Here is a 14,789-nt window from a genome sequence, read left to right as displayed (position 1 = left end):
GTTTTTTTGAAATGAAGTCTTGCTCTGTCACCCAGGCAGGAGTACAGTGACATGATCTTGGCTCACTATAACCTCCGCCTCTCAGGTTCAAGTGATTCTCCTGCCTCAGGCTCTCGAGTAGCTGGGATTAGAGGCATGCACCACCACGCACGGCTAATTTTTGTATTTTTAGTAGAGACAGGATTTCACCGTGTTGGCCAGGCTTGTCTCAAACTTCTGACCTCAAGTGATCTGCCCACCTTGGCCTCCCAAAGTGCTGGGATTAAAAACATGAGCCACCGCACTCGGCCATGAACTGTGAATTCTTAGAATGAAAGGTCGTGTAACTTTCAAATGGTTTAAATTTAAAACGAAGACTTTCTCATCAGCTTTCTATAGTTATTACTGTAATCTAGCTCAAGGCTTCTGACAGTTCCTAAGATAAGCAGAGTCAGGGTGTTTTATTGCCTTTCTAGCAATTGTCATCAGCTTTCTGAGCAGTAAGTGCCTCTGCTTCCTCTCTTCCTCCACAAGCCAGACAGGAAAGAAGAGCTGTGTTGCTAAATAATGCCGTTTGGCGTTCAAAGAAGCATGTCTCAGAAACCTCTAAGGGACTCACCATTTCCTGTATATTAAAAGTCTGTCTTGGCTGGGTACGATGGCTCATGCCTGTAATTCCAGCACTTTGGGAGGCTGAGGTGGGTGGATCACCTGAGGTCAGGAGTTCAAGACCAGCCTATCCAGCAAGGTGAAACCCCATCTCTACTAAAAATACAAAAATTAGCCGGGCGTGGTGGCGGATGCCTATAATCCCAGCTACTCGGAAGACTGAGGCAGGAGAATCACTTGAACCCGGGAGGCAGAGGTTGCAGTGAGCCGAGATCCCGCCACTGCACTCCATCCTGGGCTTCAGAGTGAGACTTTGTCTCAGAATAAAGAAAACAACAACAACAACAACAGTAAAAGCCTGTTTTTACCTAGTACAGAAGTTCTTTATAATCTTATTCTGATTTACCATTTCAGCTTTATTTAACCACACATGAACCTTCCATTCTAGGTAAGTTAGTCTGTCTAGAATTTTCTCATCTCTCTACTTTCTTTTTCATTAATTTTGTATTATCATAAAATATACATAAGATAAAATTTACTACTTTAAATTTTTAACCACCTAAAGTGTACCATTCAGTGTCATTAATTGTACACTTAAAATGGTTAAAGTTTTAAAGTAATTTTTTTTTGAGATGGAGTTTCACTCTTTTGTTGTCATTTTTAAATGTACTTAATATCATTAAATACATTCACAGTAATTGTGCAATTATCACCACCATGAATCTCTGGAACTTTATCATCCCAAACTGAACAATCTATTTGGAATTGATATAAACTAACTTCAGTCCCATACAAAACTGTGCTCCTGGCCAGGCGTGGTGGCTCATGCCTGTAATCCCAGGAATTTGGGAAGCCAAGATGGGAGGATAGCTTGAGGTCAGGGCAATATAGTGAGACCTTGTCTCTACAGAAAATAAAATTAGTTGGCTGTGGTGGTGCATACCTGTAGTCCTAGCTACTCAAGAGGCTGAGGCAGGAGGACTGCCTGAGGCCAGGAGTTCGAGACTACAGTGAGCTGTGATCACACCAATGCACTCCAGCCTGGGAAACAGAGAGACTCTGTCTTTAAAGACACAAATAAAACTCTGGTCGTATACAGCTCCATTTTCTCCTCTGCCCTTACCCCCACTTTTTTTTTTTTTTTTTTTTTTTTTTTTTTTTTTTTTTTTGAGATAGAGTCTTGCTCTGTTGTCCAAGCTGGAGTGCAGCAGTGCAATCAGTGCAATCTCGGCTCACTGCAACCTCTGCCTCCTAGGTTCAAGTGATTCTCCTGCCTCAGCCTCCCAAGTAGCTGGGGCTACAGGCACCTGCCATCACACCCAGCTAATTTTTGTATTTTTAGAAGAGATGGGGTTTCACTATGTTGGCCAGGCTGGTCTCGAACTCCTGACCTCAGGTGATCCATCTGCCTGAGCCTCCCGAAGTGCTGGGATTACAGGAGTGAGCCACCGCACCTAGCCCGTTCTCACCCTGTTATGTTATTGATGTCACAAACGGTATCAAAACTCCCCCGCCGGGCACGGTGTCTCATGCCTGTAATCCCAGCACTTTGGGAGGCTGAGGCGGGTGGATCACAGGGTCAGGAGATCGAGACCATCCTGGCTAACACGGTGAAACCCCATGTCTACTAAAAATACAAAAAAAAAAATTAGCCAGGCGTGATGGCAGACGCCTGTAGTCCCAGTTACTTGAGAGGCTGAGGCAGGAGAATGGTGTGAACCCGGGAGGTGGAACTTGCAGTGAGCCGAGATCACGCCACTACACTCCAGTCTGGGCGACAGAGCAAGACTCTATCTCAAAAAAAAAAAAAAAAAAAAAAAAAACTCCCCCGTTACGTTATTGATGTCACAAACTGTATCTTTATACATTGTGTATCTACTAACATTCACAAATTCTTTTTTATGCATTTGTCTCTTAAATTCTATAGAAAGTATAAAGTGGAGTTGTAAACAAAAATTACAGTTATACTGGTTTTTATATTTACCCATGTATTTACCTTTACTGGAGATCTTTTTATCTTCATATGACTTTCAATTACTATCTAGCATCCTTTCATTTTAACCTCAAGGTCTCCCTTTAGCATTTCTCGTAGGGCAGATCTAGAAGTAATGAACTCCCTCAGCCTTTGTTTGTCTAGGAGTATTTTGATTTCTCCCTCATTCTTTTGAAGCACAGTTTTGTCAGGTATAGAATTCTCAGTTGACAGGTTTTTTTCTTCCAACACTTTAAATATATCATTTCGTTGCCTTCTGACCTTCAAGTTTCTGCTGAGAAATCCATTGATAATCTTAAGGATTGATTATATGTCACAAATTGACAAGTTGCTTTTCTTCTTGCTTGCTATTTTCAAGATTCTTTCAACAGTTTGATTATAATGAGTCTCTTTGTGTTTATGCTACTTGGAGTTCATTGAGGTTTTTAGATTTGTAGATGTAGATCTTTTATCAAATTTGAGGAGTTTTCTTCTTAGTCTGCTTCTTACTGCTGTTTTGCCAACATCGTCTGTGCTTTCTTGTATAAGCTTTATCTCTGGCTGAAATACCATTTTCTTACCTGACATTTACTCTTTCCTTCAAGGCTTAGCTGAAGTCTCTCACCTCCTTCACGCAGTATTCTCAGACCGGAGTAATTTATATTGATAAACATGACATTATTGTCTGCACAGCTCACTTGGGAATTAATCATCCTATCAGAAAAGGAGACCTTTTCTGACCTTCTTCAGGGGGAGTCAAGTTCCCATTCTTTGTGTTCTCGTAGAACCTTTCCTATCCCACAGTGCTTACGTGTTGTAGCACCTAGTACAGTGCATTGTAATTATCTCTTTATATTCTTATCCCCAACCCCTCACACCAGGTGTGTGTTCACATGCTCTGAATTAAGGGCTTCTTAATGGCAGGTGCCTTCTGGTTTTATGTATCCCTTAAGTATAGCATAGTGACAAGTATGTAATAGGATTCAATATGTGTTACTGAGTCAGTAGATAAGTTGCATAGTGGTATATTAGGTTTTATTGTGTATTTTCTCTATCGCTCTTCATAGCAATCCCATATATGGTTTGTAAAGTAGATACTCATTTTATAGCTGCAGAAACTAGAGCTTATAAAGAGTTTGTTGGTGTTTAACATTTTATTTAGTATCTGCTATGTAAACCGGGTATGCTGGCATAAATTTTGTAATCCTATATGCAATTGTGAGATAAAGATTTTATTATCCCTCTTTGAAGAGAAGAAAACGGAGGCTTAAAAAAGATGAAATGACCTACCTAACTGGAGCTGGTTTAGGCAAAAAGAAGAATTTGATGACCCCATATAATTGGAAGAGTAAAGGTATAGGTGGGCGGGAAGGAGGGTTAGAAAGAGAACAAATAGGATGTGTGCATATATGTGTGTGTGTGTGTGTATATATATGTATATATATGTGTGTGTGTATATATATGTAGAGAGAGAGGGAGACAGAGATTTATTTTAAGAAATTTTTAAGGTTGTGGGAGCTGGCAAGTCTGAAATCTATAGGACAGGCTGGCAGGCTGGAGGCCCAGTGAAGAGTTGATGTTGCATCTCAAGTTTAAAGGTAATCTGAGATAGAATTCCTTATTCCTTGGGGGACCTCATCTATCTCTTAATGCCTTCAAGTGATTGGATGTGGTCTACTTACATTATTAAGGGTAATCTGCTTTACTCAAGTCTACTGATTTAAATGTTCATCTCACCTAAAAAATACCTTCACAGTAACATCTAGGCTTGTGTTTGTCCAAATATCTGGACACTGTGGCCTAGCCAAATTAGCCCATAAAATTAAGTATGACAGGAGGTGACAGGAGCCAGGGCTTGCTACCTAGAATGCTAGCTTTTTATCAGTTCCAAATAAAGGCATCCTAGATAAAGATTCTGACTGCTTTGGCATCAGTTACAGGCTCATTCTTGAATTAATCTCTGTGATTGTGTGGTGGGGTACTTTGACTGGCTAAACTTCGACCAGGAGCCAATTTCTGGCCAGTCACTGCCCAGAGAGATGGCATCTTCTGTTTCAACTATATGAGTAGAAAGACGTTAGAAGAGGCAGAAAGAGGAGCAATCTCCTAAAAGGATTGCTGAACCCTAGAAGGAGAGAGGGTCGGCCAGAACAAATAGCTGTTACTACAGTGATGTAAGGTGACTTGTGATAGAGCTTGTATTTTGGAGCCTGTTTTTCTCCAAATCTTATGGTTTCAAAACCATATAATGAGTTTCTAAAAGTAGAGAGCAGATAGGTTATTTTGAATGATATTCAGATAAGATTTTGGGGGTAGAAATTTTAGTGTTTACATTATTTATTCTATAACTATATTAGATCAGTGTTTTCTAACCTTTTTTATAACTCATAATTCCTTTTGACAAATTAAAAAACTACTTCATTATTGTTTAAAATTCTAAGTAATGTTAATATTTAGGCTCAATATTAGTTACTTGACATCTTACATATTTTGCCTTGCAAATCCTAAGATGATAGAGATATTAGCATCCACATACGAAAAATGAGACTAGGGCTCTGACAGGTTAAGTGACCTGATCAGAGTGAGAAAAACAATTTCTCAGAAGAGCTAGATTTTTCTCTGTTTGCTTGTGAGAGAGATTGGCAGTTAAGCTACTTAGTGATACCATTTTTATGGCTAAATGTACTCCAAGAGAATTTTTATAAATAAGTTTCAGGATTGAAAAATACAGCTTTGTGAGTTTTCACAACTTTCTAGTTTCTAATAGTTTCTAGTTTTTAATGTTTTCTGGTTACAGAACAGTGGATGCTGATGTTTAGAAAAAAAGACATAAAACTGTGTATCTGGGAAGGACTTTGAAGATGATTTTATCTTGTCTTTGATAATATTGGAATTGCATCAAAAACTAAGACAGATGGCTCACGCCCTCCTTGCACATAGAGTCTAGGAAAATGGAAGTGGATTGCATAGACTCAAGGTCCCTCAGCCTAACTGTCCTTGTGCATAACTTGACCATTTCTTAATAGATTTATGTGTTTGTCAACTTTAGGCTTCTGAAAGCCTAGCTTGAGATTTGCTTTCCTTGATGGTTCAAATTCACCGCTCCATGGAATCAGTACTGTGAGCCTTTGGAATACCAGGGAGCTTTATTCCTGACTTGTTCTTTATAGCTTTGGTACTTGTGGATTCCTCAGGATGTGCAAGCATCTTGAGAATGAAAAGAACCAGAAAGATAGTCTAAAATAGAGGATGAGTAGGATCATTTCATTTTCCTTTTCTGGCAATTACTAAGGTAAAGGTAATAGCTTTTCCTGTCATGACATCCAAGATGAGTGGTGGTTCGGGCAAAATGCTCACACACCGGTTTTTTTGTGTGTGTGTGTGACAGGGTCTAACTCTGTTGCCCAGGCTGGAATGCAGTGGCCCGATACCTGCTCACTGCAGCCTCTGCCTTCTGAGTTCAAGTGATCCTTCTGCCTCAGCCTCCTTAGTAGCAGGGACTGCAGGTGTGCGAGACCATACCCAGCTAATTATTGTATTTTTAGTAGAGACAGGGTTTTACCACATTGGCCAGGCTGGTCTCGAACTCCTGACCTCAAGTGATCCACCCACCTCGGCTTCCCAAACTGCTGGAATTACGGGTGTGAGCCACCACACCCAGCCTCACACACCTCTTTTTGAAATAATGTCTTATATCTGCCTTATCTACCTATATTGGTGGGCTCCTTGAGAAGTTGCATGTTAATACTACTTTCTACTGTGGCACAGATCCTTAAAGAGAATTGTTTTAAAATTACTAGTGTTAAAAATAATGCTTGTATTGATTATGTGTCCATCAACTGTAGAAAAGTATACATGTTGTTCAAAGTAGGGAGAAGGTAAGAAATATGGTCAAGTATCCTAAGTGCACCTAAATATATGTTTAGATATTTTTATTTGCCTGAAATGAGAAGAATAGTTATAAAGGTTAAGAGTCATTGCAAGACAACAGAATAACATTTGAGCATCTCTGAAACTGTAAACTAGGTTGAGAAAATTACTTGATTTTCAGTCTGATTTACAGGACAGGTTTTCAGTTATAATTTTTTAAATAGAAAGTGATATAATGGAACATTTAATTCTTTTTAAGTTTTCTGTTTAGCAATATATGTTATACTACTTGGTTGTGCTAATAAAAGGAATATTATAAGACCAGAATTTTATTAGATAAACATGAATCAAAAGTTAAATTTAATTGATCTTCGTACTAAGAGGAATTAATGCCTAAAGATCTCCATATTTTTTTTGTTGTTGGGAATGGTCTTCAGAGTATGTTTAGAAATAACACCATCCTTTCCTCCTCTTCCCCTTCCTCCCCAATAGACCCCAAATTACGAAGTTTGTACTCCTCAAGCTTCCTCCATTTTACCTAAACATAGACTGTGTTTGCTTTTCAGAGCTGAGTCCTTTGTAATCTGTTTTGGATTTTCACCAAGTGAGCTTCCTTCCTTTGCTCTCCCATCCTTCTGCCTTGGCTACTTTGAGTCAGCTCACTGCCTTCTTGTAGCCCTGTTTTCCTCCGTGCACACTTGATCTGAGCAGACACTGTCAGTGACAGCAGTTAGCAGCAGAGCAGGAAGAATTCAGTACAAGCGTGTGCACTGCTGATCTCTGACACTGTAATGTTTTCTATTTTTGTTACTATCTACTTTCAGAAACTGGGAGCTGAGTTGATACTGACCTTGTGTGGAATGCCTCTGAGGATTTGGGATGGGGGGAGGGTGCTAGATTTTCATATGACTTATCTCTAACATGCTGCAGCAAGACTGAAAACATTCATCTGCTCACATAAGGAGGAAAGAAAATTTCCAAGATTGAGCTTGCAGAATTTGTTGGGTATTTTCAGAAAATTTTCCCCCTGTGTTTTTCTATTTCTTGAATTTGCCTTATTTATATAAGGGTTGGAGGTGGGGGATGGCCTTTGCATAATAAATAGGTTGAGGTATGGAAGGATCGGACTGCAACAATGATTCGCATAGTAAGGGACTGTTTAAAATCTCCACGACATCGCGACCCACATTGCGACCCATCTGACAAACGGTTAGTGAGCTCCTTGGCCATCTCAAACGTTTAAAAGTACAATGTACAAATAGCTTTATTTGTATAGTTTCTTCCATACACATCTTTAAGAACATTGTGCCTACATATCCAAAACAGTTTATTTTTTTCTACATTTAAAATCTCACCTCAAGAAGGTGAGAAATATAAATGAAGGATGCAGTTGTCCCTTAAGTATCTGCTTTGGTATAATTTTCTCACTTTCCTTTATGCTGGAACTAAATGGAGCCTGAGCTTACATTTTGGGTTATGTCTGAGATGGAAACTGAAATGTAGTCTTGAAGCTCGAAGAAGAAACTTGGCTATACTAACATGAAGGACTTGTTAAATGCTGTCTTCCCTTCTCCATGTTTTCGCCTTTTACCTTTCCCCACAACCCCAGAAATGTACCGCTGCAGAATTCTTTGGGCTTTTTCTCTCATTTTGCAGAAAAGAAAGTGAAGGGAGGTGCGTGTGTTTGTGTGTGCGTGTGCAGGCATGATTTCAGTACAACTACAAATGGGCAGTTAAATTGTTAAATCAAAAGAAACAGCTTTATTTTGCAATTCTGAATCTAAGGTTGCTTGGGATTCATTCATAGCAACCCAGGCCTGATTAAAGCGTGTAAGAATTTAGGTAACCATGTTTCAAAGTAAAAGTGGAGCCCAGCATGTTTGATTTGAAGAGTAGAAGAGGTAAATGCTGCTGTGGTTCTTTTTTTACTTTATATATACTGTGTGTATATTTGATCAATTTGATTTGATATATGGTCCTAAAATAGCTTTTTTTGAGATGTAATTTTTGATAGAGCACATTGCCTGTGTATTAACAATCTTTCCCATTTTCTCTGTTGTTTCATTCTAAAATTGATGCACACCAGTGATTTAAAGGGAAATTAACACTTCAGTAAATGTCTTTTTCCTTAATATTGTTGACTGTTTCTATTAGCCATTTTCATTTAATTTGACAGTGGTACCTAAGGGTTAACCTTACAGAGCTGATGCAACCCCTCCTTTTCTTTACCAGCAATTTTCATTGGACACTATTTCCATAGCAACAGTGACATCAGTGAAACCTGAGTGTTTCATTGATTATTTTTCTCCTCTTCCTTTTTTAATCTATCCTTTTTTCACCACATTTTAGTGAGAAAGCAATTTTTTTTACAAACGGAGCTTATATTGATTTTTATTCCATGAATAATTAAAAGAGGGTGGAAAAATCTGCCCTTCATTTAAAAATTGAATGTTTCACTATGTATTTAAAAAACGATTCAGGATTAGGAGGATGGATAACCATACCAGCTGTAGCTGATGTTCTAAAATATTCTTGCATTGTTTGCTGGTCTTCTAGGGAAAAGAATAATGTGGAACAGGACCTTAAGGAGAAAGAAGATACTATTAAACAAAGGACAAGCGAGGTTCAAGTAAGTGACCATAAAATTTAGTGTTCCACTTCTGATTTAGGACTATTCATTTTAAATGTATATGGTTATTTACTATTTGCTGGATGTTGTATTAGGTCAAAGGAATGCTTAACGTGTTTATATTATATAAATGTTTATCTTTTCCAAGATGATTGTTCTGGCTTGGAATTCTGGCCTGCAAAGATTATACTGCAATGAGAAAGCAGTATTTTTCAGCATAGATTTCTGGTTTTGAAAGTATTTTTTAAATGGTACTTACCTGCATATTATATCATTAAAGGTGTAAGTTTGCATGACTTACAATGTTAATATTTTTGCACCAGTAAAATTAGAGTGAGACCATCATCTCCTCCTCCTCCTCCTCCTCATCATCATCAAAAACCAAAATGCTTTTTCATGCATGTGAAATTTTTGTTAGCTAGGAGATCTAGTGTGTTAAAGAACTGTTTCTCATAATACTGGTAGGGTGGGAGATGATATAGAACAATTTAAAGTAGTATTTTATGAGTAGCTTAGTAACCAGCATATCTTAAACTTTGGCATAAAGAGCTTTAATTCATTTTCATTAGGTGTTGTGTTAAATAGTTTCATTTTACAAAGAGAAAGGATGATAAAACCTCCGTTTTTGTTTGGGAAATGATAAAAATAAGGGGGTAGCAGTGTTTCTAACCTTAGAAATAGAGAAAACTGGGCAGTGCCTCACTTAGAGCAGTAAGCAATGCATGTGGCCATGTTATTGGGGTACTGTTTCCTGAATGCTGAACTGGCACATAGAGGAGATTGGATATAGAAGCACTGGTAGCAGTTGCTAGTAAGAACTCTTGGGTGGGCATTTCTTAATGTGTTGCTTGTATGTTGGATTTTCCTGCTTTTCCTAATAGTTTTAAGTAGGGAAAAACTCTAAATTGTTAGGTCCATTGTTTTGTTTTGATGCAGGACATTCATTAGAGATTGTCTGTCTGGTGGACTGTGCTAGGGCGGGGAGAATGATTTACTGAAGAGTTGAGGAAGAAACCAGAGGGACTTGTTGTCGGAAGTTGATTCTCTGATTAGGTGACTACATTTATTATATTTACTTGAATTTTCCTAAAGGCAGTGCAAGTTAAGAGTTCATCTTCAATGTAATTCTCTTTCTGGTAGTGAGGTTAGGTGGGCGTAAGAGGGTAAGTTATCTCAATTACATTACTTTGTGCAGTTTTTGAGCTTCTTAGGAAATGCAAAAGAGCCACACATTTTAAGCAGTTATTACTAAAAATAGTGTAAAATGGAAGATAAAATAATCTATTCAAGTTTTCATAATTCGAAGAAATAGATGTAGCTATTGATACAATGTTGGACAGCTTCTAAATTTAGCCAGTTACTGCTGTAAAGTACACAGGTTCTTGTAATAGACAGCATTTTGTTGAGTATGTCTACCTGTTGGTTTTTCCCTACTGCGTTTTTTGAGGATGTGAATTTAAATATCCAGTTTAGAAGACTGCTGAAATTTACATTGTTTCCTTCAGTTTAAATAGGCTATCCTTGAATATTTGTTTTTTTATAATTATAGAAGTTTTGTTGTCCATCAGAATTTCTCCATGATTTGCTTGCCCTTCTTACTTAGTGGCAGTGGTAAGGTGTATGTCTAACCTTAAGCTTTGCAAAATCCAGAATGTGTGATTGGCACAAGAAGATGAAATGGTTGAATTTTTCCACATAGAGTGTTCTAAGTATAAGTAAGGCATCTTGGGCCATGGGAAGTAAAGACCAACTAGTAATCATTGAAAACAAATTCATTGAAAAATATAGTGGATTAATTAAAGATTGGGGTTAGTAGATTCATTATTTATTCCATCCCACTACAGGTATCTATGTTATGCATGGTAATGAGGCACTAGACTAAGAGTGATGTGGATAATTGATATCTACAAGTAATTAAAACTCTTCATAGTAGTGATCATTTTCAATTTTCTGAAGCAAAACTTATCGTAGGTGGTAACAAGTAGATTCATTACCTTTTTTGAGGTAACTGATTTACCCATTGGTACTGAGGTGTAGACTGGAAACTATATGGATAATTAAAGTCTGTAAATAACTCCAGCTCTCAAAACTTACTTTCTAATTTCCCTGGCAAAAGGCAACTCACTGGAGCTATTAATAAATGGCAGAATCAAAGAGAGTGTATTTCACTGCTTCTTTCTGACCCTACTTTCTAATGGCGGTGCTAATGAGAAATGTCAAAATGAAGACATCAGGAAGGAGAAGTAAGGGAATTTTGACTTATCAGTACCTGCCACACTTGGGTTTTTGAGTGTTCTTGCTTTTCTCCATATTAATAAAGTCACAGTGATAATATGAGCTCATATCTCAAACACAGAAATCAAACTTTTGAAGCCAAAAGTTTTAACTTTTTTTTGTTTTGTGTTTATGTAGTCTCTCTAATTCAGTTAGAGTAGAAAGTCTGCTGTGTAATTAATTTCTGAATTTTTGTTTCCTGTCTGTATTTCTGTTAATTACTGCCTTGAAAACTTTCAGTTCAGGATTTTTTTCTTGAAGATGACTTCACATTTTATTTCATGAGATGATCACTGTTAGCTTTTATGAGATATACTACCAGTTTACCAAGTTCTGTGGACAAATTAGGCCCAAAGTGATCCAATTCCAAGGGGGAAACATTGTGAAAAGCCATTTTATCCCAAATGTCTAAGGTTTGGGTGTGTATTTTTAGTTTTGTTTTTCGTAAGGGGAGAAGGTAGACTCACATTCTTCCTACCTTAAAGAATTGCCTACATATGATCTTATTAAAAATATTTTTCTTCTGGCTAGTCAACAAATATTTTAGAGATTCACTCTCATATGCCTGGTTTCTTCAGTTTTGAATAGAACTTTATAGCAACAATTTGATGTCAAACAAACTTGAATTCAGTTCCTAGCTCTGCCACTTCCTAGGTTTGTGATCTTAAGTAATTTAACCATTCTACACTTTGGTTTCCTCATCTGTAACATGGGATAATAAAAATAACAAACACTAAGAGCTGATGTAAGAATAAAATGAGATAGTGCAGTAAAGTGCCTCACAGAGTGATTGGCACCTGGAAAGTGTTCAGTAAATGTTCTTAGTAGGTGTATTATTCCGCACCCTACAATCATCTCTTTATTACCTTCTCTTCATCTTTAAGCTCTTTCTTCTCTGATATCCATCTTCACATAGGCCTCTTGGACATAGGATTCTTCAATTTGAAAATACCCCTTTCATGGCTATTGCTGCCACCTTAACTACCAACTTATTTTTCTCTACTTTTATTGCTTTGTGTGGCCATTTTCCCCACCTTCCTATCTTTGTAGCGACCCTGTACAGTCTGCTGCTTGCCCATACCACACTGTGCATTTTCTCCCCAGGGCCTAGAGTAATGTTAAGGCCAAATCTGTTGGTCCTTGTATTAGTTACTGCTTTCTTGGGTTGTATTCTTCTAGATATCCTCCTACCTCTGAACCTTTGCTTCCATTGACTGCCAGAGACAGATGGACAGACAGACTCTGTGTGTGTTTATGTGTGTCCTTGCTTTCCTTCTCCATAACCCCTGTCATCTGTATACTGATAACACCCAAATGTTTATCAAGCTCTCAACTCTCCTGAGTGCCAGTCCCACATCTCCAGTTAACCATTTTGATATTTATCATTTGAAAATTAGTATGTCTAAAATGAATCTTATTGAAAAAACTTGGCTTCTGGTTTGAACTTACTTATTTTTCTTTCTCACTACTGCCACCTGTATCACCTAATATCTAAAATCTTAAAGTCATATCAGAAGTGCTCACTCCATTCGCTCTTGCTTTTCCTCCTAAAACAATTTAGTATGATGACTTTCAGATGTGGGAATCTTTACTGTTGCCCACTGCCACTGTTAATGATGGGAGGATGTCATGTCTCAGGAGTTATTGGAGACAGAGAAAAAAATGAAATGCAAACCCTCCTCTTTTTTTGACTGACTGACTCTGTACTCTGTGCCTTATATATTCTTCTTATTCCCACTTTTATGCCTTTTGTTGTTATAGTCTGGAATGTTCTCTACTTCCCTGCTTATATGAATTCCACCCATGCCTTAAAGCCCAGCTCATATCCCACCACTTGTTTTAAACTTTCCCTTCTCTGTCTCTTGGTCCACACCAGTCTTTCCTGTGTTAGAACTCCCAGAGGAATATGTATCCACTTATATATGACATGAACCATATGTTACCTGGTAGTGTTAGCTTGATGTGATGTGTATAGATTCCAATATCTTCCTTCCTATATATTGTGAGCTCCTTGAGCTTAGAAATTGTACCTTGGATCATATTTTTCATTATATTTGGCAATATATTGTTAGATGGAGGTAAATTTGAGGAAGCTGTTCACGATAGAAGTGAATAAACTTTGATTTTATGCATACAATTTAAAACAAGACAATACAACTAGAACCCATAGGTAGAAAAGATTGAGAGCACAGTAGTTATCATGAACAGTCAGACTTCTTCATATTGTTCATACTACCCTCATGTAAAAGAAGCTCCTTATTATTTATATTTCATCATAAGTAAAGATTCAGTAAGTCAGAGTACTTGTCCATGTTTTTTTATTTTAATTCACTTAGTTTTTTTCTTAGATGAAGAGGGATAACTTATCTTAGATAGAAATAAAATTAGATACATGATCTCAGCATTCTTTTTCTGGCCATAATGCTCTTTAGAACATACTGGGAAGCATATGATTGAGAAATAAAGGCGTCTGTTAATGGGGTTTTCTAACACCCACCCTACTTTATTAGGCTTCCTTTCTGTTCGTTGACTTAAACATCTTGTTCTACAGTTGATACATTTTTAATATTAAGAATAGTCCTAAAACTTCCATCAGATAAAATAGTATGTCTGATTATTTCTAGTTGTAGGTTAGTTTATAGAAGTTTTCTTTTAAAAAAATAAATAATTATATAATTATGTATAATATATAAAATATATTACTGATATTGATATGAACTATTAATATATGTTTGTGTCTGTTTCATATAAAATAGAGTTAAAAGGTTTAACTTTTCAAATAACTTTTAAAGTAACTTCATCAGTTGTACATCTGACTTGAGTTGCTAAAATGAAAGTTTTATTTTTTCATATGTCTAAAATTCTTAGGTACTTGCTTAAATTTTATTTCCACTACCCCATAGCACTTCATGGGGCATAGAGGGATAGCAGATAATTTGCCATTTTCAGTAACTTCAGTGATTTCTAGAAAACAGGACATTTTCCTTGAAATTTCTTTTTAAGTAAAGCCAAGATTGCCAGCTCAAATATCCTTTAATTTCTGGATGAGTAACCTCAGATATGGCTTGCTTTGGTATTTTTCTAAAATAAACCTTGGCACTATATTGCTCTAGTCTTGTTCACTTCATCCTTGCCATGCTCCAACTGCTGCTATCTTCCTTTCTTTTGCCATTGATGGCACTAGTAGGCAAGTAGACCATGATCAGAGGAATAGAGCAGAACTAGGAAAGCTTCTGCAAATGTCTTCTGTCATTCACTAGAGGGAATGGCATTCGATAGTGCTGAGCCTGTGCACAGACCCAGGAAAGGATGTTCCTAAGGGCCACATTTGGGAAAGAGAAAATTACCCAAGTTCAGCAGAAGACACTGTTTGTTAGGAGCACCTTCCACTGCTCTAGTTAAGGGCATGGCGGGGGAGGAGGGAGCAGGAAGAGAGAGAGAGAGAGGTACATCTGT

The 14,789-nt window shown here is 37.4% G+C and overlaps 1 protein-coding gene across 3 annotated transcripts in view; it reads left to right on the top strand.

The window, feature by feature from the left end:
• Window positions 1-14,789, top strand: part of EPS15 (epidermal growth factor receptor pathway substrate 15) — a 167,694-nt gene that overhangs the window by 94,763 nt on the left and 58,142 nt on the right. For all 3 annotated transcript variants that reach the window (XM_050750498.1, XM_050750663.1, XM_050750585.1), the window contains one exon: window positions 8,987-9,059. In XM_050750498.1, coding sequence (XP_050606455.1) covers window positions 8,987-9,059 — 73 coding nt within the window. The remainder of the gene's footprint in view (window positions 1-8,986; window positions 9,060-14,789) is intronic.

Source organism: Macaca thibetana, chromosome 1 (assembly GCF_024542745.1).
Source record: "Macaca thibetana thibetana isolate TM-01 chromosome 1, ASM2454274v1, whole genome shotgun sequence".
Lineage (NCBI taxonomy): Eukaryota > Metazoa > Chordata > Mammalia > Primates > Cercopithecidae > Macaca > Macaca thibetana.
The sequence above is the reverse complement of the archived record's forward strand: the minus strand, read 5'-3'. Positions and strand labels throughout refer to the sequence as shown.